The following is a 23,049-nucleotide window of genomic DNA, read 5'->3' as shown; positions in this document are numbered from 1 at the left end:
ACTTTTCTTTAAATTTAATTGTAAATCTATGTGAAATAAAGTCTGAAAAACTCTTATCTACCTTTTTAGTGCAAAAGCATGAGTCTGAGTAAAATTTAAACCAAATAGATTTTTAAGTTATGTATACCTTTAGCCCAACACATTGGAAATGGACTACAGCCGCTCTTCTCCATACAGACGGCACCTGCTGGTCTCAGGGCCTCTCGGCCCGCCAGTTCCAGCAACATAAACTCAGGCCTCTCAAGATCAGGCCAGGCGTCCGCGCACCAAGTCCCCGTTCATCGCTCCCACAGGGTTCGCTTCGATCCACAGCCACACTAAGTTTCCCCTGTGCGCTCCTTCTGTCAGAGCTTGAAGCAAAATTTGGGAGGTGCTCCTTCTGTAATATTTTCCAGCAGCTCGCAGAATGCCTCTCAGTTACAGAATCTTCTCCTGCTTCCGCAATCTGAAACACAGACCATCCTGGCTAGATTGAGCTCCTGAGCAGAATGAAACCAGCTAGTAATGTGACCCCACCGGCCTGGGTGCCTAGATTCATTCAGGGAAGGAGAGAGGGAGGGAGGGGAAAGAGGCCAGCAGCCAGGACCTGATTAATATGCTAATCCCGCCCTTCTGCTCAATTCATCTGGCAGGCTTCTGCTCACAAAACCAACAGGCGATTCTAAAATTGAGTACGCTGCAAATCAAGTCTGACCCAGATCATGTCTGTAGATGGCTCCTCCAACTATTTTTGTTTTCAAAGTCATGCCTCGGGCCTATTACCAGCCTAATTCTGACCTTAAGCCTTAAGGTAACCGCCTTGATGAAAAGTAAATAATATTGGGGGAAAAAAGCTTGATCAACATTAAGAAGTCTATAAAGACTATGTCTACAGGAACCCAGATATTTCAAAGGTAAAAAATCTTTTTCAGATTGACTTACTTTTTCAAAGTAAGTTTGCAAATTTATAAAACTATTTAGAAAACACATAAAAACAAGAGTTTGAAGTTGCAAGATTCTATTAAAATTAGCTTAGGGAATACTGAGGAATCCGAGATACCCGATTTCTTAATTTGAAAACACAAGTGAGTACTAAACCTATACTGAAGGACAGAAAAGACACTCTAACAATCTGTAGTAGTAACTTTTTTAAAAAATGCAGAGCTAGTTACACTTTTTCCATTCAAACCGAGAGATAGTCACGGTCATCTATAAAATTTAGCTATTTAAACACTTCCACTTTGGCAGTAAGACAGTAAGAAACTGGGCTCCTACAGCCTCTGTTGTCTGAGTACACGGAATACGCATTCAGGCTCTACCCAGTTCAGCTATCCTATTACGTGGGTAATTCTGTTAGTAGTAAATCCCATACACTAAGAAAAAAATCAAGTCCTCTACTTAACTGTGAACATGACCAAGACTTTATGAATTCACTAACTTGTGAAAACAAGAGCTGAAAAAGGCTAGGGGAACAAGAGGCCTATCTGTGTCCCGTGATGCCCCAGGACAGCTAGTTTCATTTCCGATACACTACTCTCCATGATGGCTTTGTCTCCAGGCGTTACATTCAGCCTCCTAATAGCAGTCAGAGCTCGAATAACCTCTTGGATGCCCCTGGCGAAAACATATCATTCACCAGAGTGAACTCTGACCCCAGACAACACTGGGAAGAAAAGAGGCTCCAGAAAAACACAGGCGAGCAAGCTAGGAAAGAAACAGAAGAAACAAGCGGATAGATCACCATTACTGAGGACCCTCAGGACAAAAAGGCCATCTTAGGAGAAATCCAAGCACATCCCACAAGCAAGTCGGGTGTCTGACACAGGCCCCTGAGAACGGCTTGTGGTTTAATTTGAACCTTCAAATAATAGATGTATCAACAACACAAGCAAACAATGAGTCTCTCTTGGAACTTAGGACTCTAAAGTTAAAAAACAGAAGCTACCTTTACTAGCTGCCAACAATATTCTACATACCAAATATTGATCACACCCAATTTTCACATCTTCTAAGCAAAAACAGTGCTGTCACATCTTTTAAAGATGCATTAAAGATGGAGTCAAATATCTAGGAAGTGACACTGCTTCACTGAGCCCACCTGTCACCCAAGAAGCCAGGGGTCTTCACGTATACACACACACCCAGAAAGGGTTTTTGAGCCGGACTGAATAGATGTCCCAGCACCACCTGCACAGAAGAGAGAGAGGCTGGTGCAAGCAAGTGGTGGCAGTGCCTGGAGCCTCCACGCAGTAGAGGAGGGGAGGAGAGGACAGATAAGGGAGAGGAAAAGTCAAGTCTCTAACTGCAGAGTAACCAGTGGGTGGCAGCTTTCTCTCCCACCCCACCAAGCTTTCTGTTTATCTCAATATCCAAGTATCACTTCCTCATGTGCAAAGTCCTGACGGTAGAAAAGATGACAAGATCCAAGAAGCAAAGACCCCTCCAGGCCACCAAGCAGAGCCCCACTGGAAGCAGCAGCCACACAAGAGCCGAGAAACAATCAGGCTGCTGAGAAGAACAGACAGGCAGGAGAGGAAGGGTCTGTGCCAAGCAAAGGAAAAGCTACTGTGCTCAGCACTCTCCAAGAGAAAAACCATCACCCTTCACTCTTGACACAACCCCAACAAAGCAGTTCATTCCCCACAAATACCAAAGAGGAGAGTGCAGTTCAGGTGGTGGGGCACAGGCCTAAGGTCAAACCGCTGAGAGATTACACGAGGACTGGCCACTCTGGACAGCATCACTCCTGTTTTCTTCCAGCTAAACAGGAAAAACCAATTATGCTCTTAGATTCCCAATTCCTGAAAAGAGCAGGAAAGGCCTAGAGTTAATGGTGGGGCAAGTGAAAAGATGAGCAGTCCCTTTATGTGCTCTGAATAAGAAACTCTACAAGCTAACATAAAGGCTGTCATTTATTAAAAAGTTCTATGGTCTCTTTAGAAAATTCTATGGGATCAGTAATAATTAAGAGCAATCCAGGGAAGTCCTATTTCACAGGTAAACTCCTAATTAAAATTTACAAGAAAGATGCTACTATTTTCTTGGACCTCAATCCATAGCCATCCTGGACTCCAGACTGTCTCTATCCTCAAAGCAATCCATTAGCAAAACCCAACATCCTTGCCTTTAAAACAAATCCGGATGGTGTAGGTGCCCCCACCGGCCCTGCCACCCTATGCTCTGTTCCCAACCAGCAGCCGCACCAGCCCTTTCATGATGCCAATCACACCATTTCACTCCTCTGCTAAAGCTCACCACAGTTCCCCAACTCTGCCAGGACCAGTGCTTAGGTACTCAGCCCAGTCCGTGAGGCCCTATGCATGTGGCTCCCCTCCCACCTACACCCTCTGTCTCACCGTGGCCTGGCTCCGGTTTCCTGGGCTTCAACACACTGACCTCCCTGCTGTCCTCTGCCCACACCAGGCCTGTCCCATGCCCTTTCCCTGCTTCACTTCCCATGGCACTTACACCTTCTCAATACCACGTGACTGACTTACACAGTATGTTTATTGTCAGGCTGCCCCCACCACAATCCAATCACCATGGTTGGAAGGAATCTGGTCTATTTTACATATATCATCTTACAGGCCTTATTATTGAAGTGGTAAGAGGTACAGGCCACATTCTGCACATCCAGAATGTACAACCTACAGGTAACAAGGAGATGGCAGAGGGAATTTCTATTCTCTTTTAGAGGCCACGACCACAGAAAAGGCATCTAGATGTTCTAGATGTCAGGACTCGGCGCTAAGCTCACTGATGGCATGGCCTGCCTCAATCTCAGGCACTGCTTTACCTCTGAAACTCCACTCAGCACAGGGGCCTGATTAAGTATTCACTGAACACGTGAAGTAAACTATATGAATATATAGTTTCAAGATATATAAAAAGAATATTTAAAAAATGGAGAAAGAAAAACTGACATAAAATCTAGGAAACCCATGTGGACTGCCTCTCCCCATCCCACGTGAAAAATAAGTCACACAATTGTATTCTGGTACTCCTATGAGAACTTCCATTGCAAATTTCTGTAGAACAAAAATGAAAATATTGTGTGAGACTAGAAAGAAGTCCTTAGAAGTCTAGCAAACAAGGTGATGAGCAGGATCAGGAAGCAGAAAAGGGAATTCCAAAACCCTTCATATACTGTGCAGCTAATACAACTTCCCTAAAGAAACCTGGCTGTAGGTGAGAAAGTCACTGGAAAGGACTACAAAGAAAGAAGCCAAATATAAATGTCACCAAAAGCAGATCACACAAATGCAAGTCTGATTCTCACACTTCTAATACAGCTATACAGTTTTATTCGTTGGCCTTAAGTAATACTTAAAGGCAGTAATTAGAAGAATAAAGCCATGGTAAACGCTGTCAAGTCAGTTAACAGGAAGAATGTGAAAGAAAACCGTAACTCATATTATACATACAGAATTCAAAATTTACCTCTCTTACTTCTTTTATGTTTGTGTTAATCAAGAATTACAGATTTAAATAAAATCAACACTGTTATACTACAGTGGCTCCAATTAGCAGCTGGTCATTACAACACACCCTAACTTCCAAAAGCTGGGTATCCTATCCTAAATTTAATTCTATTAAGACTCACAGAATTATCACTTCTACGTGCCTCACTGTTTCCACCAGAAAACAGAAATAACTTTTCTAAAAATCTTAATCTATCAACATAAATTAAGACTTGATAAAGACAAAAGAAATGTAGTGATAAGGATAGAATCGTGTTCTGAAGACAAATAAATAATAGGTCTCAAAATACAACATACTCCAAAAGGTGATGGTATTACTTGCTGTCCTTGCAAAGTGTCTAACAATTACTATACCTCCTCCTTCTGTTACTCTGAAGGAACTCTGGGGAAACTGAGGAAGGCACTACATTTGCATCTGGAAGATACACAGGAGCCCCAGTCCTGTGAGACAAGGAAAGACTCATTTCACCATCCTGAATTTGTCTGTTCATCTGTCCAAGGACAATGGCAATACCTATCGCCTGAGTACTGACTACATGCCAGTCATCAAGTAGCATAACAGCAATACTAGTAACAACGAGACTATGATACCGATATAATGGGGATACTAAGTCAGTGCTCACTCTGTGCCAAGCCCCATCCTAAATACTTTAAAAATATGGACTCAGGTATTAATAAACAACTTCATGAGGTAGATTCTATGACCCCCGTGTAACAGGTGACAAACAGAAACATGGAGAGCTGAGCAACTTGTCTGAGTTCACAGACCTCCTGCATAGCAAAACTGGACATCACGCTTGGGCAGTCAGACTCCAAAGTGTGCTCCTTCATTAACTACTGTAGAACTTCACCTATTTTCTTTTTCCTTTTTTTTTTTTTAAGATTTTTTTTTTGAATTTATTCATGAGAGACACAACACAGAGAGAGAGGCAGAGACATAGGTAGAGGGAGAAGCAGGCTCCCCCACAGGGAGCCTAATGTGGATTCAATCTCAGGGCCCCAGGATCACAACCTGAGCTGAAGGTACATGCTCAACCTCTGAGCCAACCAGGTGCCCTTCACCCACTTTCTCAATCAATAATTCCAAAGACCAACGACTTCACAAGCCACACGTGACAAAAAGGCACACTGAGGAACCGAGAAATGAAGCAACATGCTTGATGTCACAGCTAACTGGTCGGTGGCAGAACTGGCACCAGCACTGGGACACCTGCCAGTGCACACACCCTAGTCACCACCTGTAATGACACCACCTCCGGAGACTGCAAAGGTTTCCAGAGAACCCGGAAACAGGCCTCACTCAGCCTACAAAGGCCTATAAAGGATGCCTAAACCACACAAAGAATATGAGACAGACAGGCTGCTCTCATCCCCATACAACACTCTGATTCACCAAATTCTGTGGCTCCCATGACAGTCCTCTGGAGTCTGTGATCCCGACCCCGGCCGTGGATGGATAACTAGCCATCAGTGTACCTGCTGGACATGTAGGTGGGACCAGGAAGATGCATCACAATCACCAAGTAATAAACCTAACAATGAATTAAGCATGAAATCTATAAAATACAAGATGTATAAAATAGAAGAGAAACTGCAACTCTAAAGAGGCAGAAAACTGTGAACTTATCCTCAATTCAGTTAATACTCAACTGGAGTATTTTCACCACACAGACATTTCACATGTATTTTGCCACAGAGGAGATGAAAGCTAAATTATCTAGGTTTAGAAACTGTTGGGAGGGGACGGTTTGATGGCTCAGGGGTTGAGCATCTGCCTTTGGCTCAAGTCATGATCTCAGCTTCCTGGGATCAAGTCCCACATCAGGGAGCCTGCCTCTCCCTCTGCCTGTGTCTCTGCTTCTCTCTCTTTGTCTCTCATGAATGAATGAATGAATGAATGAATGAATGAATGAATGAATGAATAAAATCAAGGAAGGAAGGGAGGGAGGGAGTGAGGGAGGGAGGGAAGGAAACAGTAGGAGGTTACTTGCCACCAAATTTAAAAGAGAAAAAAAAGGCTCCTGAAATATGAAAGAAGATGTCACTTGAGTTTTCTAAATATACTAGTAGAGGCATGGTAACACAGAACTTGGGCAAAAAAATCACCAAAATTGTCAACCCAACCATATGTGTTATAAAACAGAGTGGGGTTTTTTTTGGCTTATATTAACCAAATAACAAATATCGAAAGATAATCAAGTAGTTATTTATTTTAATGTTAACACCAATCGAATAAACTTTCCAACTTCTATTTTACTGAACATGCATATACACAGCCAACTTACTTTTATCATTTTGTCATCATAGACTCTTTTTCACTGGGGAAATCTAGTTTACCTACAGTGTGATCATTCACTTGATGGATCGAGCAGCAAAGCGCTCTGTTTGAAGGACTGCGGCAGAGAGAACCTGCCGTGGCTCAAGGGCAGTCAGGCTGTGCAGTGACACCCACACAGCTACACGGGAAGGCCCAAGGGCAGCACTGGGCCCTGCTGGCAAATGGGTCCCTACCACATACATTGCCCATTTTCAGAAGTATCAGCAGCATCGTACGCGTCCGGTCCTTCCCCTAGCCGGATGCTAAGTAGAGCCCTGAAGAAGATGGTTTCTCTTCTCAAACAGCTACACAGTGGTGGGTTTTCTTTGTCAATGGCTCTCTTCTATGCTTTTGGTTTTGTCACACTGGTATCAGCAGATATTATTCCAATTTAGCCTTTAATTTATAGAGTTATTTTTCCAATTCTCCCTAAAACTTTTTATCATCAAAAAATGTTAAAAACTAACCCCACACCTATCAGGATGATTACCTTTTTTTTTTTTTTTTTTTAAATGAGAAACAGGAAATAACAAGTGTTGGCCAGGATGTCAAGAAGCTGGAACCCTTGTGCACCATGGGTGGGAATGTAAAATGGTGTGACCCATGGTGCTATCACCTCAGGGAACAATGGGAAAAGGGGTGCCTGGGTGGCTCAGTCAGTTAATCAGCTGCCTTTGGCTCAGGTCATGATCCTGGGGTCTTGGAATCAACTCCCACATTGGGCTCCCTGCTCCTCGGGGAGGCTGCTTCTCTCTCTCTCTCTCTGCCCTCTCCCACTCTGTCATGAATAAATAAAATCTGAAAGGAAGGAAGGAAGGAAACAAACAATGGGGACAGAGTTTCAGATTCGCAAGATTAAAAAGTTCTAGAGATCTGTTTCCCAATAACATGAATAAATGTAACGCTGCTGAACTGTACACTTAAAAATGGTTAAAATGATCAAATATGTTATGTGTTTTTTATCACAAAAAATGTTTAAAGAATGTTAAAACCACTTTAAAGCAGTATCTCTCATTTATTTTACAACAAACACGAATATAATCGTGTCTACTTTTGTAGATGAGGAAAAAGCCTCTACATGTTAAGAACAAGAGGTGGGAAAGGGCAAAGACAATCACCAATCCTTGAGTGAGGACATGATCTAGTCCAATACTTCAAGGGAGCTTCATGTGGCTTTTTTAAAAAGTTAACCCCGTCATGAACTCTGAGATAATCACCAACACATTGTGAAGACTGATAAAAGGAGCCCTCACTTAGAATGGAGTCTGCAGGCCAGCAGGGGTGCCCTCAGCCCTACCTCTCCTCCTCAACTGCAGGCCCAACAACGGAGAGATGCACCCCACAGGCAAGTAAGTTACTGCTTTACTACCCCGCAGAGGGAAGGATCCTCTTCCCTCCCAACTACCCCCTTTCCTCTATAAAAGAGCAGTCCTCTCCTTTGTTCTGTCTACAGTTCTATCCTAGCTTGTTGCCGGGGTTTCTAATTTTTTGCTGTTACTGAATAAACTCATTTTTGCTGATAAAATAACTAGCAGTTTTATTTTTAAGGTTAGCAACACTATTTTCAAGAAAGAGAGAGCTGAGACTGAGAGAGGGTAAAGGACTTGGGGTTACTATAGGACTTTGTAAAATCAAAGCCTCATGAGACTCCAAAGCTCAAATCAATTCATCTTTCCACCACCCTCAGCCTGAGAGCCTGATGCCATCCACCCAAGCTTACTGTCAAGTATTCCCTGAATCCCCCCCACCCGGCCACATACTAGATACATGACCCTGGGCACTTTTTAAAAAACTTCTCTGTAGAACTTGGTTTTCCCATCAGTTAAAGTTCAAAACAGCACTCACTTTCCACAGTTGTCATGAGAATTAAGTATTATAAGTATAAAGGGCTTTGAGAGTACAGCATGACTAGTGCACTATTCTGCATCTCCTGCTCACTGTTCACTCCAATTCACTATTGATACGGTGAACTAAGCACTGGGGATCTGCAAAAATAGGGACAGAGTTCTGGTCCCTAAGGAGTTCAGGGCCCACGAAAAGACAAGCACTTAAGTCACTGCACCCACAAGTCCAGCTCCTGCCAGACTGGTATAAGAAACCTCTAATAATCCCCTTGAAGGTTTAAGGCAGTTTGAGGCTTACATGAGTCATAGGTTTAATACTGAAAAACTAGGAATGGCCTACATGTTAGTAGAAGAGAAATGAGCAAATAAAGTCTGGGAAAAGGTATTTGCCAAAAATTTTTCACTGACAATGGAAAACACTCATTAGTGAAAAAAGCCCACATAGTATAAAAGAATAATGTGAACTCCCATTCCTAAAATGCAAAGATTTTCACAATCTATACATTTTATATATATATATATATCTCAAAGGGTTTTTTGAGAGGACGCAAGAGCACTTACGAGCTGGGAGGTGGAAGGCAGAGGAAGAGAGAATCCCAAGCAGGCTCTATGATCAGAGTGGAGCCCTATGCAGAGCTCCATCTCATGGCCCTGAGATCATGACCAAAATCAAGAGTCAGACGCTTAAATGAGCCACCCAGGCACCCCAAGATATATATTTTTAAAAATAAAAAAAGTATAGAAGATTATGTAGACTGTGGTATTTCATTGCAAAGGAAAAATACATGCACATATGTGCTTCCTGGTATATGCACATATCACCCACAGACATTTACAGAATTATGAACAATGACTCTTCCCTACAGAGAATTCAGCAGGAAGAAAATCAGGTTACAGAGGGGAGGTTCAGGATCCCCTGCCCACCAATTTGAATTTTGTGCCAGGTGTATTTCTGTTCAAAATAATAAGCACACATAAAAAGTAACTATTTTAAAGAAACAGTATCTAGTGAAGTCCCCAATATTTCCCAAGAAAACAATCTTTTCTAAGTAACACATGCATCAAATAACAAATCAAAAAAGCAATGAGAAAATGTTCAGAACACAGTGATAATAAAACTAGAACATCAAAATCTTTAGAACACAGCTGAGAGTTTTTAGAGGGACATTTCAAATTTCAAGTGCTTATATTTAAAAGGTAAAAACATCAATTGTCTATGTTTTTAACCTTAAGAAAATAAAAAAAAAAGAGGAAATTAAACTCTACGCAGAAATAAAGACAGAATAAGGAGCAATGCTGCACATTAGCACACAAGGCTACTAAAGGAAAATGAGTAATACTGACCCTAACTTTACTTAAAATTTTGGTATCTTCTTCATTGTGGATTTTGTTTTTTTGCATTAATGTTTAAAACAAAACAAAACAAAAAACAAAGAAAACACTGCATCAAGCTATTACTTGATTACTGAGGTTTTCAGTGGCCCCACCAATGCCTCACCAAAATCCTGGCCCTCCCCACATTCCACTCTCTCCCAGGGGCTCCATCCACCTCAACCCCAAGGCTCCCCACACCCAGGCCTTATCCCCTAGTTTGTAAAACTAGAAACATTTCTGCCCAAAGCATGTTAAATACAATCACTCAATTTTAGAAGTTCTCTTCTGAGGACAAAAAGGATATTTAACGCTTCTTTTTCAAGGACCAGAACCACAGTAATTCCTGTCAGAGCCTTATCTGTCTTACTTGAAAGAGTTACAATGAATTTTTTCCAATGGACCAGCAAACTCCTTGATTTATAAATGTCTGAATTTAAATAAAGGAGGCAAGCCCTAAAAATCTGTTAGCAAAATAAATACTTGATTCTGGATATCGCCGTGTCCTATGACATGGCAAAAATCATACATTCTTTCCTTCTTACTCTAGTCCAAAAGGCCTGAAAGCAGCAACACCTCAACCCCACAAGCCACACAAACCTCGGCGGGACAAGACCATTTGTAAATGGCTGACTTATTTATTAACAGATTCCTCCTTCCCTCTTCTTTTAAGCCAAGAAATTAATCTCTAAACCAAAATGAAAAAAAGAGAGGTGAGATTTCTGAATCCAGGAAGAATGCAACACCTGGCAGCAGGAACCTGTGAAAAGCACAGAAACACACTCATCAGAGAGCCGCTGAGGCAGTGGGAACGGGAGAAGCTGTGAGAGCTTCGAAGGATGAAGAGCCCAGAAGCTGGGCTGGGCTTGCACGGCTGCTTTCACCTTTGCCATCTATTTGTCAATTCGGGGGACGAGACAGAGGCTGGGAACCCAGGCTCTGCACACACACAGAACACACACAGCGGCCACAGCAACAAGACAAGGCTTGGCAGGCTGGGCACCTAGAGGCAAACGCAGCGTATTTACTGCCACGCATCATCCACAATAAAAAGCAACGGTGCCGACACCTGCCACAACATGGATGGGACCCTGAGCAAGATGCTGGACACAAGAGACCACGTACTGCATGTATGATTCCAATTATATGCAATGTGCACAACAGGCAAATCTGTAAGTCAGATCAGTGGCTGCCTGGGGCTGGGAATAACAAGGAATTGACTACCAATGGGTGTGGGGCTTGTGTGGGGATAAGGAGTTGATTTTCAATTTCTTGTCATTTTAAACAAGGCCGGATCAAAGAATTATTAGACATCATTTATTTTCCACAGCAGTCACAGTTCCTTTAGAATTTACTGGTACTTCTTCTTCTTCATTGACTTCCTAGAGACTTATTTCCAGATACCAGCTGGTAGCTTTTATTTGTTAAATACATCCCAAATTATATAAAATGATATATTCCTTTTTTCACTTTAGCTGGTGTGAGTCTCTGCCATTCGCACCTCAAAATTGCAATGATAAAATTCACCTAAGAACTTAGTGAGCACCTTTTATATGCCAGGCACTGTTCAGATACCATGAATACCTTAGTGTATGTACAAAAATAGAGATATACACCAGGACACACTGGTAAGTACTTAACAACTGGATCTGCGGGGAGTGAATGGAGAAGCCCCGATCTGTGGCATCTGCTGATTTCTATGGTATAAATACACCCACGGTATTTGGTTTCAAGCTACCAATATTCAACCACCCGCCACTAACTCTCTATCTCCCTCTCTCACACAGACACACACACAATTTTTTTCTGCCCTCATGTAGTTTACATTCTATCAGGGTAGACAATAATAAAATCATAAATAACTAAATTATACAGTATGTTGTCAAGCAATTTATTTTTAAAATTACTAAAAATAAATAAATAAAAATAAAAATTACTAAGTTTAGCAGGGTAGGAGGGATAAGAAGTATCCACGCAGGGAAATGCAGGTACCAGCATTAAATAAAGTGGTCAAGGTGAGCCACACTGAGAAATGTACACACAAAGACATTAGAATATCGAAATTCAAAAGCACACTTTTTTTTTTTTTAATTTACAAGAAAATCACATGTTCTCTTTGGGGCTTAGCCATTTTTCAAAAAGTATGTTGTGAAAAGCATCCATGCTGTGGTATGGAGCTTCCTAGTACTTCATCATGTGAATGTACCACAATTCTCTATTCGTTCTATGCTCAAACGGCAGGCTATTTCCAGTTTGAGGCTATTACAAATCACTCATTTCCTGGTACACATGTGCATACATTTCTGCTGTGTATCCACCTGAAATGGAACCACCAGGTCAAGGTGCATGTTCCACTTTAGTAAGTGCTGCCAACTACTATCCAAAGTGGACACTCCCACCAGTTGTGTTTGTGAGCTCCCAATACTCCCTCACCTACAAAAACAAAAGTGAAATAAGCCTAACCTTCAAAGTGTTGGTATAACTTCAGAGAGGAGCTGTAATTGGACTGCACATACCAAGTGTGATACGACCTATGGAATACAAGAGCTATAAGGAAACCTAACACTGTTTTTAATAATAATATAAATGAAACCAAGATAAAGCAGAGAAGCCATGTCCTAATGTGTTCACAGGTCTTGGCACCATTATTCTGAAATGACACACAAGTTTCGCACACACGAATGACAAAGCAATGACATGAACAGGCTAGTGTTAAGAATCAAGACTGTAAGCAAAAGAGAAATGAGATACATAAAATCAAAAAAATAAACCATTTTAATCTAAAATTTAAGTTGGAAGTACTAAGATAAACTCATGACTTATTTTCTCTTTCTAAAAAAAATACATACTTCCTATCTCTGTACTCTAAAAAAGCCTGGAAGCAATAACATCCCAGCATTACCTATCAAAGAATCCAGATTATAGTCCCAAAATACCATTTCCCACTAAAAGGAATCAAGACTCCTTAGAGGGATGGCTGATTTCAGGTCTGTGGCAACAAGGGTACGAAATGAGCCTGGAATTACTTTATAGTGTCCATAAACAAGAAAACTATAAAAAATTACTGGAGCCATTTCCAAAGACCATAGGAGACATCTACGAAGGGCGATCTGACCATCAAAAAGAATGACTGCAGTAAATTAACATATACGTGTATATATACACACACACACACACACACACATATATATATAGGTCATCTTGAAATCTACGCACTTACGATACTAAAAACAATTCTCAGTTGTATCAGTCACCACTGGAGTTTGTTAGCTAAGGGGCCACTTAGCCAACAAACTAATCTGAAACTAGTAAATACAAGAATTACATATTTATCCTACATTTTCCGTATGTGCTGTTTCAGGATACCCAAATAGTTATAACAATCAAGAAAGCTCCAGCAAAAAAAAAAAGCACAGAAGGTGCAGAATCATCTAGATCATCACTGGTTCTGCAATTCTGATACAAAGTACTCAGGCAACCACCATCAATGCCTGCAAAAGCCACTAGGTGGAAGAATCAGGACACCTTCTGTACAAATGGTTAATGTCCCTGTCCCTAAGAGGGGAGATGAAGCCAACACCAAGTATTCTTGCCCCCAACATTGATGCTAGCTAGACTGCTAGCCGCTTCTCCCTCTGCTTATGTCTCTGTCTCTCTCTCTCTCTCATGAATAAATAAAATCTTTCAAAAAAATTAAAAATGGGAAAATTAGAAAATTTAAAAAAAGAAAAAAAAACATTACCTAGTTTTCTAGAGAAATCTAAAAAAGTACCTGTATTGCAGCCTTCAATCCATTAAAAATAGAAGGTACTCTAGAGAATATTTTTTTAACTTCCTAGAAAGATAATCTTTTAGAAAAAAAACTTTTGGTTAATTAAATAAAGCCATTTTAATACTATTACTCTTCTGGAATGCAGTCTTTCCATGCATCTTTTGGATAATAAGATTGTTTACTAAAAATAAGAAAACTAAACATCACCAACAGATAGAAAGAATTAACAGCAACAACTGATGGGATGCCTGGGTGGCTCAGAAGTTGAACATCTGCCTTTGGCTTAGGGCACGATCCCTGGTCCAGGAATCGAGTCCCACATCAGGCTCCCTGCATGGAGCCTGTTTCTCCCTCTGCTTGCATCTCTGCCTCTCTGTGTTTCTCATGAATAAATAAATAAAATCTTAAAAAAAAAAAAAGCAGCAATAACTGAACACATTCAAAATCTGATCCTAGGGGAAAACAGTAAGACCTAATTATAACAGAGAGGAATGTGGATCTCCTATAATACAGGAGTTATTCAAAACATATATATACCTAATTTGCACATTTTTTTAAAAAATCTATTTTACTTCCCATTAAATGACTGGGGGTAGAAGATCAAGGAACTGCAAAAATACTTTAAAAGTCTTTAAATTTCCTTCTTAAAATCATTATTGCATACTTTTATATTTACTTCCTGGGGAAACTATAATTTAGTTCAGCTATGACTTTAGTGTTGCCACATCTCATTTTGCTAAAAATAAAGTCATGAATGAATCTGTCTACAAAAACTGCATTTAAATTATTTATGAGAGAAAGGATGTTTGTTTTTTGGTGTAAGTACATATAAAGTCTGGATAGAATCACAGGTGGCTTAAGGCATACTCCTTTCGTTGGCATCCTTGAATTCCTGCCTAAGAACCACCTTTGAGTACAAGAATTTACTAACAATATTTCCCAAACTTTTTGTGGAAATCAAATGCCATTTTTAAGTAAATACTAGAAACGTGAATTAATCTAGCAAGAATAAGAGAACACAAAAATAACAGCATCACTACCAGAGTTTAATGGAAAATTTAACTACGTATTCCCAGTCCCAAAACTTACACACTACATTGACAGCTGTTTACACGAGACCTCAGAGCTACAATCCATCCTTGGTACAACATGATCTACACGACACTGTGTACACTCCCATTTTAACATCCTCTGGCTCAGCTGAGCCCAGCCTCAGGCTCACAGTTCCCAGAGAAGACAGCGCACTCTTCCGTGTGCACCTATCACAGACCCCCAAGCACACACTGTAGACAGAAAGCCTGGTCACCAAGTCCACAAACTGCAGCAAAGGAAACAATTCTGCACTGCCATCTGGATTGACTCCTGGCAGCGGGCACAAGAGGTCCTAATAGGAAGACAGCCATCATGATTAGTGCGTAAATGCCATGCAGAAATCTGACCAGCCTTTTTAATCTTCCTCTTCTTGATAAAATCCATTTATCAACTTTTTTTTTTTTTTTTGCATAAAAAGGTACACACTGCCTTCCTTCCCTTTCACATCTTCTCACTTGAATAAAAGTAAGGTGGGGAGAAAGGTGAGGGGACACATTTTCTTCAACTGTCTGAACAATCTTCCAGATGCATACAGTGTAACAGAAAATGACCATCGTTGCCTAATAGATAAAAGTATATCCTAACCTTTAATAAATCTAAAGGTTTACAGTAAAGCTTAAAAGTCAAATTCAAGAGAAGCAATAAACTATAATTTTAAAAATCTTATATATTCACTAATTCAGAACTTTTCATTCAAGAAACTTGTATCAGGATTTATGACAAAATGAAGCACACAAGAGTTATTAAACTCCCAGGTAAAGTTCACCTCCAGGGCTAACCGAGTCTCATTTGCCTTCACTCCACCAAAAGATGATTAATGTAGGAGCCACAGTTTCCACACAAATGCAACAAGCAGACCTCCAACAACACCACAGATCCAGAACAAAACTATCATTTTCAGGTACCCAAATCCTTCCCCATTTTCAAGTACTAGTCTAGCCACGGGGCCCAGAAATCACAGTCAGTCCCTCATTCTTGAAGGCCCTAATCTATGTAGCACTGAGGTTATGAACAGAAGTCATATGCACACCCAAACACTCACTATTCTCCTGAGCTTTATTTTTTTTTAAGATTTTATCTATTTATTCATGAGAGACACAGAGAGAGGCAGAGACACAGGCAGAGGGAGACGCAGGCTCCCTGCAGGGAGCCCGATGAGGAACTCTTCAATCCCAGGACCCTGGGATCACGCCCTGAGCTGAAGGCAGATGCTCAACCCCTGTGCCACCCAGGTGGCCCTCTCCTGGGCTTTTTATTTCAAAGCAGCCATCACTAGTAGGTAAAAAGTATGCAGTATATACACACTCATTTTATGGTATATCATTTCATAAAAGATTTACATGATAAAAAATTATTTTGATTAATACATAGTCTTAGCACTATTAATTATAATCTCAATTTCACAAGATATTTAAGAGATAGACTTAGTTACTAAAATTTGTATCAAAAACTAGGACTAAAGCCAGAAACAATCTCTATCCAATCATCTGAAAGATCAGAGGAAAAATGAACAGTACCTCTGTACAGGGCCTGGGTCACTGCAGGAGCTCAACTATGTGCTGAATGAGTGAATAAATCCTCCCACATTTCCTTCTATTCACGTTCACGCATAACCAGACCCAGCTATCCCTGCTGCTTACACACACTAACACAGCACCAACAGGGTGGGCAAGAGACTGGAACAAACAGGCTTTTGCCTGGAGTTGGGATTAACTGTTATGCTCATGACAAACAGCACAGTATTTGGTAAGCCAGGCAAGAAATGCTACTTTCCATGAAATATAATGCAGAATAAACCAATTATCTTAAGCCAGCTTAGTAACAAAATAAATCAAATGAAAGTTTTGCCAAAATATAGATTCTTTTTTGTCGAAATGGAAATTACTTGAGATTTTCTAGATCGTAAAATCAGTAGCTAAATTCACATTAAAGCAAGTAAATTTCTGTGATAATACTTTCCAGAAAATTTAAAATTTAGTAATAGAGCACAGGAACAGTTTTCCATTAAAAAGCACTGACCCAGGGACAGCCGCTGCAGACAGAGTAGCCAGTATGGAAAACACGCCCAACCCCATGGTAAACAAATAGAAAAATGGTCAAAATCCAGGACACTACTTTGTTCAGATCTTGAGACAGAACAGCACAGGCTGTGAGGCCCATCGTCCCCCATCTGTCCAGCTGGGAGCAACCACGGCCCAGGGCACAGGAAAGGAATCAAAGCACAGTACAGCAGCCTCAGGTGGTTAAAGAGAGAAAGCTTCAAGTCTTAGGAAGCTGAGTGGTCAAAATTTGCAAGCCAGAGTATCAGAGATGAAGAAGTTGTAGAAAACGAGTTTCAGAAATCTGCACAAAGACCAGAAGATAATGGAACGCTAGGTATAGCATGCTGAAAGAAATAAACTGTCAACCTAGAATTCTACACACCTAGCAATCGCTTCTTCCATAAAGGTGTTTATCAAGAAAAGAATGGATAAACAAGGTATGATAGACTCCTACAATGAAGTACAGTTCTGCAATTATAAGGAATAAGGGGGTGCCTGGGGGGCTCAGGACACTGAACAGGCAACTCTTGGTTTTGGCTCAGGTCATGGTCTCAGGTTTGTGGGATCGAGCCCCACGTTGAGCCTTGTGCTGGGTGTGGAGCCTACTGAAGATACTCTCCCTCTACCCGTCTCCTACTCCCTCTCAAAAAAATAATAATTTAAGAAAGGACAAATTATAGACACGCCTAACAACATGGGTGAACCTCAGCAGTACTATACTAAGACAAGCCTCGCACACCATGCACACAACAGGATTCTGTTGACAGGAAATCCCTGGGCAGGCACAACTGATCTGAGGGGGCTGAGGATAAACAGTGGTCAGGGGTCAGCAGTTGGGGCAGGGACTGTGAGCACAAAGGGCACAAAGGAACCTTCAGGGGCAAGTGATAATGGCCTATGTTTTGATAAGTGTTAGGAGGCAAAGGTAGATGCATTTGCCACAATTCAGTGCAGCTGGTACATAAATTTTACTCTAAACGAAAAACACCCTAAACAAATAATGAACTCTCATAAACAACACGAGCATGCAGAAACACACAGGGTGAAGTACACTGGCATCCACAATTTACTTTGCAATATACCCTTAAAAATAAAAGATTACAGTATAGACTGATGGATAATTATTTAAGTGAGAAAGCAAGAATCGTAACACATTATAGGTAGAATCCAAGGGGTGTAGGAGTCTCTAGGTATTAACTATAAATTCTTGCAACTTTGCTGCTTGTTTGAAAATTACCATAATGAAACACTGGATACAAAAATAAAGATGAAACTAGGATTCAGAGGGAAAAAAATAAAAAGACAAAGGGAGCGTGAACCTTCCATAATGGTTACATGAGGATGATGGAGCAATTTCTCCCATAGATAATTGTAAAAATCAGACACTTTACAAAAAAAAAAAAAAAAAATCAGACACATTCACTAAAATCAATTATCTGAAGGAACTAGAAAATTACCAAAGACAGGCAAGAACTTGAGAAGAATTTACCGTCAAAACTGCCCTGCATCTGGTACAAACTATCAGTGTCTGTCACCTTCCTGCCTGGCAATGCCGTGAGTCCCACCTCTGGCAGGACAGGACTGAAGCCTTACTGTACCATCTTACTGTACAGCAGAACAGCTAGAAATTCAAGAGGAAAATTTTGGAAACAATAGGGCTGCAAAATGCTGAGCTCCGCATGTGAATATAAGTACACTGCCCAAATCCCTGGCAGACAGTGAAACCATGCACACGCAGGACAACCCTGGAAGCCAGAGGCACACGGGAAAGGTGAAAACACTCCCGTGAAATACAGAGTTGCTCAGTGACATCTGCCAGTTTGCTACCCACCCCTGACTAAACGTGTTTCCTGACCCAGGGTGAGCTCCAGTGGCAAAAACCAAAAGTCTTACTGGTATGATATCTCAGAAGAGAGAAATGATGGGGCCTGATGGATCAACCAAAATTTAGAAGAAGGATGCCAGAAGCAGAGCACCCAAAGATAAATCCCCAAATCAGAAAATACCTTCTACTCCAACCTCTGACTGACCACCAAGGTACAAAGGTACATGTGAGACCGCTCCCCAGGGGCCCAAGGGAAGGCGAAGGAAAGAAAAGAATCAACTGGAAGCCACTAAAACTGATCAGAGACCTCATCAGCTCCTAAGAACTGGATTTTTGCATCTTGAGTACAGGTGTGCATGCACATGTATACACAGAGCAAGCAATGGGAAGCAGCAACAACACCTAGTGGTGATAAGCACACCCTACAACTCAGATCTTGGAGTTCTGGATCTCTAAACTCCATTCCCCACTAAACAGAAACCAGGGATACTTGGAAAAATACCTGATTCCATGACGGGGCAGAGAAACAACAAGGAATGCTGGGAGTACCCTACTGTGCCAAAAGGAAAGAAATGCTCAGAAAATAATAGGGACATGTCAAAAAACACGAGATGATCCTGCAGAAAGCTAAATCAGGGAGCATTCTGTATTACAGCATCAAGAGGAATCAGAGTCAAGGGCTATAAGCCACTGTAAGGTACCAGCGAGTGAACAAAGGAGGGAAAACTCTCCTTAGGGCAGAATGCCAGCTGACAGGTGAGAAGGAACAGCACCTCCACGCACCAAGACCTAGTAATGACTATTTCAAGCAAGAATCATCAGTGGGGGACCAAACTATAAAGTTCGAAAGGTCACACCGCCTCAAATATTTCCCTGTAGATTACTCATTAATTACATAGGATAAATGCTAATTTTAGAATACAGACACTAAGCAGATGCCATCCTAACTTGACCACCTGAGATCAAGAATTCTCAAATTTTTGAATACATCAAAATTATTTTTAGGGATTGTTAAAAACATTAGCCCCAAGCCCAAAGTTTCTGACTCAGCGGGTCAGGAGTAAGGTCCAAGAATCTGCAGCTCCACAAATTCCTAGGCGTTAACCTCACCAATAACAGAACAAACCGGCATCATGTGCCATCCTGAGATGGATATAACGGATATGAGAATCAATATGATGCCCTGAGAAAGGCACGGTATCACTTCTCTGATGACCTGGCCCCCAAGATGCATAATCTGGGTTTAACCATGAAAAACCACCACAGGAATCCCAATGAAGAATGACCTACAAAACAAGTAGTCTATGTCCTTTAGAACTGTCAATGACATGACCGAGGCTGAGAAACATATCCAGACTAAAAAGACCACAGAGACATCAATAAATACCACATGTAATTCTAGATTGGATCCTGTATGGGGGAAAACTGCTGTAATTAAGAGAGCAACTGGAAAACAGTTAACTTGGACTATGTACTAGGTAATGCGGCAATGTGAAATTTTGCCAATTTAAGGACTATACTGATATATTTGGTTATGTAAAAAGGTCTGTTCTTAGTAAACACTCACTGAAGTATCAAGAGTGAAGGGCATGAATTGTGCACAACTTACTAAGAGTTCAAAAATAAACGTGTGTGTGTGCATCTACATCCAGAAGTTGGGGGGGGGGGGGCATGCAGGCAAATGTTACAAAATGCTAACAATGGATGAATCTAGGTAAAGAGTATTTGGAAGTGGGCTATACTACTACTGACAGCTTTTTCCATAAAAGAAAACATGGTTTCATTAAAAACCAAAAAACAAAACAAGGAGCAGCATATTAGAAAAGGTAGTGGAAGGGATTCCAGAGGCTGCCCACCACACAGCCTGATGAGGAAAAAAGCACAAGCGATGCTACCACACACTGAAAATGACAGATGTTCAGGCTGAGATGTCCCTGAGTCATCCAGAAAAATAAAACTAAGTTCAATACCTTTCAGTACATTTTGTTTAAGAAGACCCGTTCACTACTCCTTTGAAAACTATGAGAAAACAAACACAGTTAAATATTTTTAAAACTCCATCCTCCATGTCTATTTTTGTTCTGTTCTGCACATATAACTTGTCAACTGCAGTGAGTCACACTGTAACCTGTCCGAAGACACAACAGCAGCACATACTGCTCACACCGGCATGCACACAGACCCCTGCAGCTGCACAATGACAACTGCACCAGGACTGCCACCTGGCTGGCAGCAGCTGGAAATGTCCCCAATGGTAAGAAGCATCCTAGACAGGTCCAAACCTTCAAAAACAGTTAACACAGAGATTCCCACAGCAAAACACAGGGACATAGTCAGACAATAAAAATGTGAGGCAGAATAATCCTACTACTCTCTCTTGTTCCCAAATACAACTGTCAAGGAGGCCATTAGTGCAGATTTCCTGTGTGATGACCACTTAGAGTACCGGGCCATGACACACAGGTCTGGGCACACAGAAACTCACAGGTGATGGGCGATGGAGACGCCAGCCCCAAGAACCCAGAGCAGCACGTGCAATAAGGAAACACCAAAATGCTCGTGGCGGGGTGGGGGGGGGTCAGGGGGGTCCTATTACAATGCACCTTACTGCACACACTGTAATATCCTCAGATCACAAGAATGAAGACCTCCTCACTTAAATGAATGGCCTTCTTATTTTCTAAAGTCAAATTTTTATTTTTAAATGAAAATTAAACACACATACAACTTTCCACTTGAATTCCCCCCCTCCCTGCCCACTGTTGTGGCTTTCCTATGAAGAGTTTATTAGGAAAAAATGCTAAACAATTGCTCTGCAGGCCATCACAAAGCACCACATAATAATAGCAAGCAATCCTCTTAGATACTGTAAGGAGACTTGATTTACAATCACAATTAAGCCTGAAGTTTAATGAAGCTAACTTGTATTATTTTCTGTGTACATTCTTATACCTAGTGGTTTAAAATATAATTGTACCCTACAATTATAGCTGATTAAAGATAAAGCTGAAGACTGTATAATTAAGTTTGTCATGAATCACAGGAAACATTTTTCATTAATTTTTAAAGCTAGTAAAAACTATTTTTCTCCACAGCTACAAGAGCTTGAACAACATAGAAGGAATCTCAAAATAACATTTCAAACATCTTTTATTTATGCTAATTACATAACATCTATAACATATAATCGTGTTATACAAAAACATGATAAAGCCTTCAGGTCATGAATAATATAAAAAATCAACCAAAGACTCCAAGAACACATGTTTTCACAAAGTGTCTGTGCTACAATCTGAGGTAAAATCTACACACAAACACTGCTGCTGGGTTCTGACGAACACATCTGGTGCATAACCACCATCACAGGAAAGACGTAGACTACTTCCATCACCCTCAAAGTACCCTCATGCCCTTCTGTACTCAATTCTCTTCTCTCCTCACCTCAGCCCCCAGCAACCAATGATCCGATTTGTTCCCATACTTTTGTCTTCAACCAAATGTTATCAGGGTGAAACCACAGTTGTACAGAGCTGTGTCTGCCCATAACAGAACACTGGAGACTTGTCGATTCTGTTGAAGATGTCAGTAGTCATCACCTCTCTGCTGCTCAACAGGAGCCCACCACATAGGTGCTCCACACCCTGTTCACCCATGTCCCATTTGATGGGTGTTTGAGTTGTTTTTCATTGTAAGTAAATATAAATAAAGCTGCTATAAACAATCACATACAGGCCCTTGTGTAGACATAAATTTTCATTTGTCTTGGGTAAAGGCCTCCATGTAGGACTGCTAGATTGTATGAGAAGTATATATTCAAGTTTATAAGAAACTGCCAATTTTTCTAAGACGTTATAATAACCCTTTGCATCCCCACCAGCAAAGGATGATCTAGCTCTATCTGCTCCACATCCCTGCACCTGGGCACTATCACCTTTTGTTGTCTTGTTCTGTGTGACTGTGAGGCCTCCTCACAGGACTCAAGCGCTCCCTCACTGTGGCTGTCATGTGCACTTCCCTAACGCTTAATGATGCTGAGTGTCTTTTTTGTGTGCTTATTGTTATCTACAGGAAATGGATGAAATATCTATTCAAATCTTTCGGCCATTTTTTCAGTTGAATTTTTTGCTGAGACACCTATCCTTTTTAATAGACAGTTTATCAAAGAAGAAGAGTGGATATATTTTGTTAAATATCTAGAATTCATGAGCAGTAGACATAAATCTAAAATGCTTCCTCGCCATCCCCACTCCCGACACCCAGCTTGCCCCCACCCAAATATATATGCTATGCCAAGGCAAGTAGAAAGAAACATTCCCCTCTCTCCCT

The 23,049-nt window shown here is 41.0% G+C and overlaps 1 protein-coding gene across 32 annotated transcripts in view; it reads right to left on the bottom strand.

Annotated features, from left to right (window-relative positions):
* PTK2 (protein tyrosine kinase 2) overlaps positions 1 to 23,049 on the bottom strand; it is a 262,273-nt gene that overhangs the window by 206,282 nt on the left and 32,942 nt on the right. For 18 of the 32 annotated variants that reach the window (XR_011996488.1, XR_011996489.1, XM_072733842.1 and 15 more), the window contains exon 3: positions 128 to 445. The exons of the other annotated variants lie outside the window; for them this stretch is intronic. Coding sequence is in view for 12 of the 18 variants with exons in the window: in XM_072733824.1 (XP_072589925.1) it covers positions 128 to 227 (100 nt within the window). In the remaining 6 variants the exon portion in view is untranslated. The remainder of the gene's footprint in view (positions 1 to 127; positions 446 to 23,049) is intronic. 32 annotated transcript variants of the gene reach the window in all.

Source organism: Vulpes vulpes, chromosome 13, assembly GCF_048418805.1.
Source record: "Vulpes vulpes isolate BD-2025 chromosome 13, VulVul3, whole genome shotgun sequence".
NCBI lineage: Eukaryota > Metazoa > Chordata > Mammalia > Carnivora > Canidae > Vulpes > Vulpes vulpes.
This window is presented reverse-complemented; position numbering and strand designations above follow the sequence as displayed.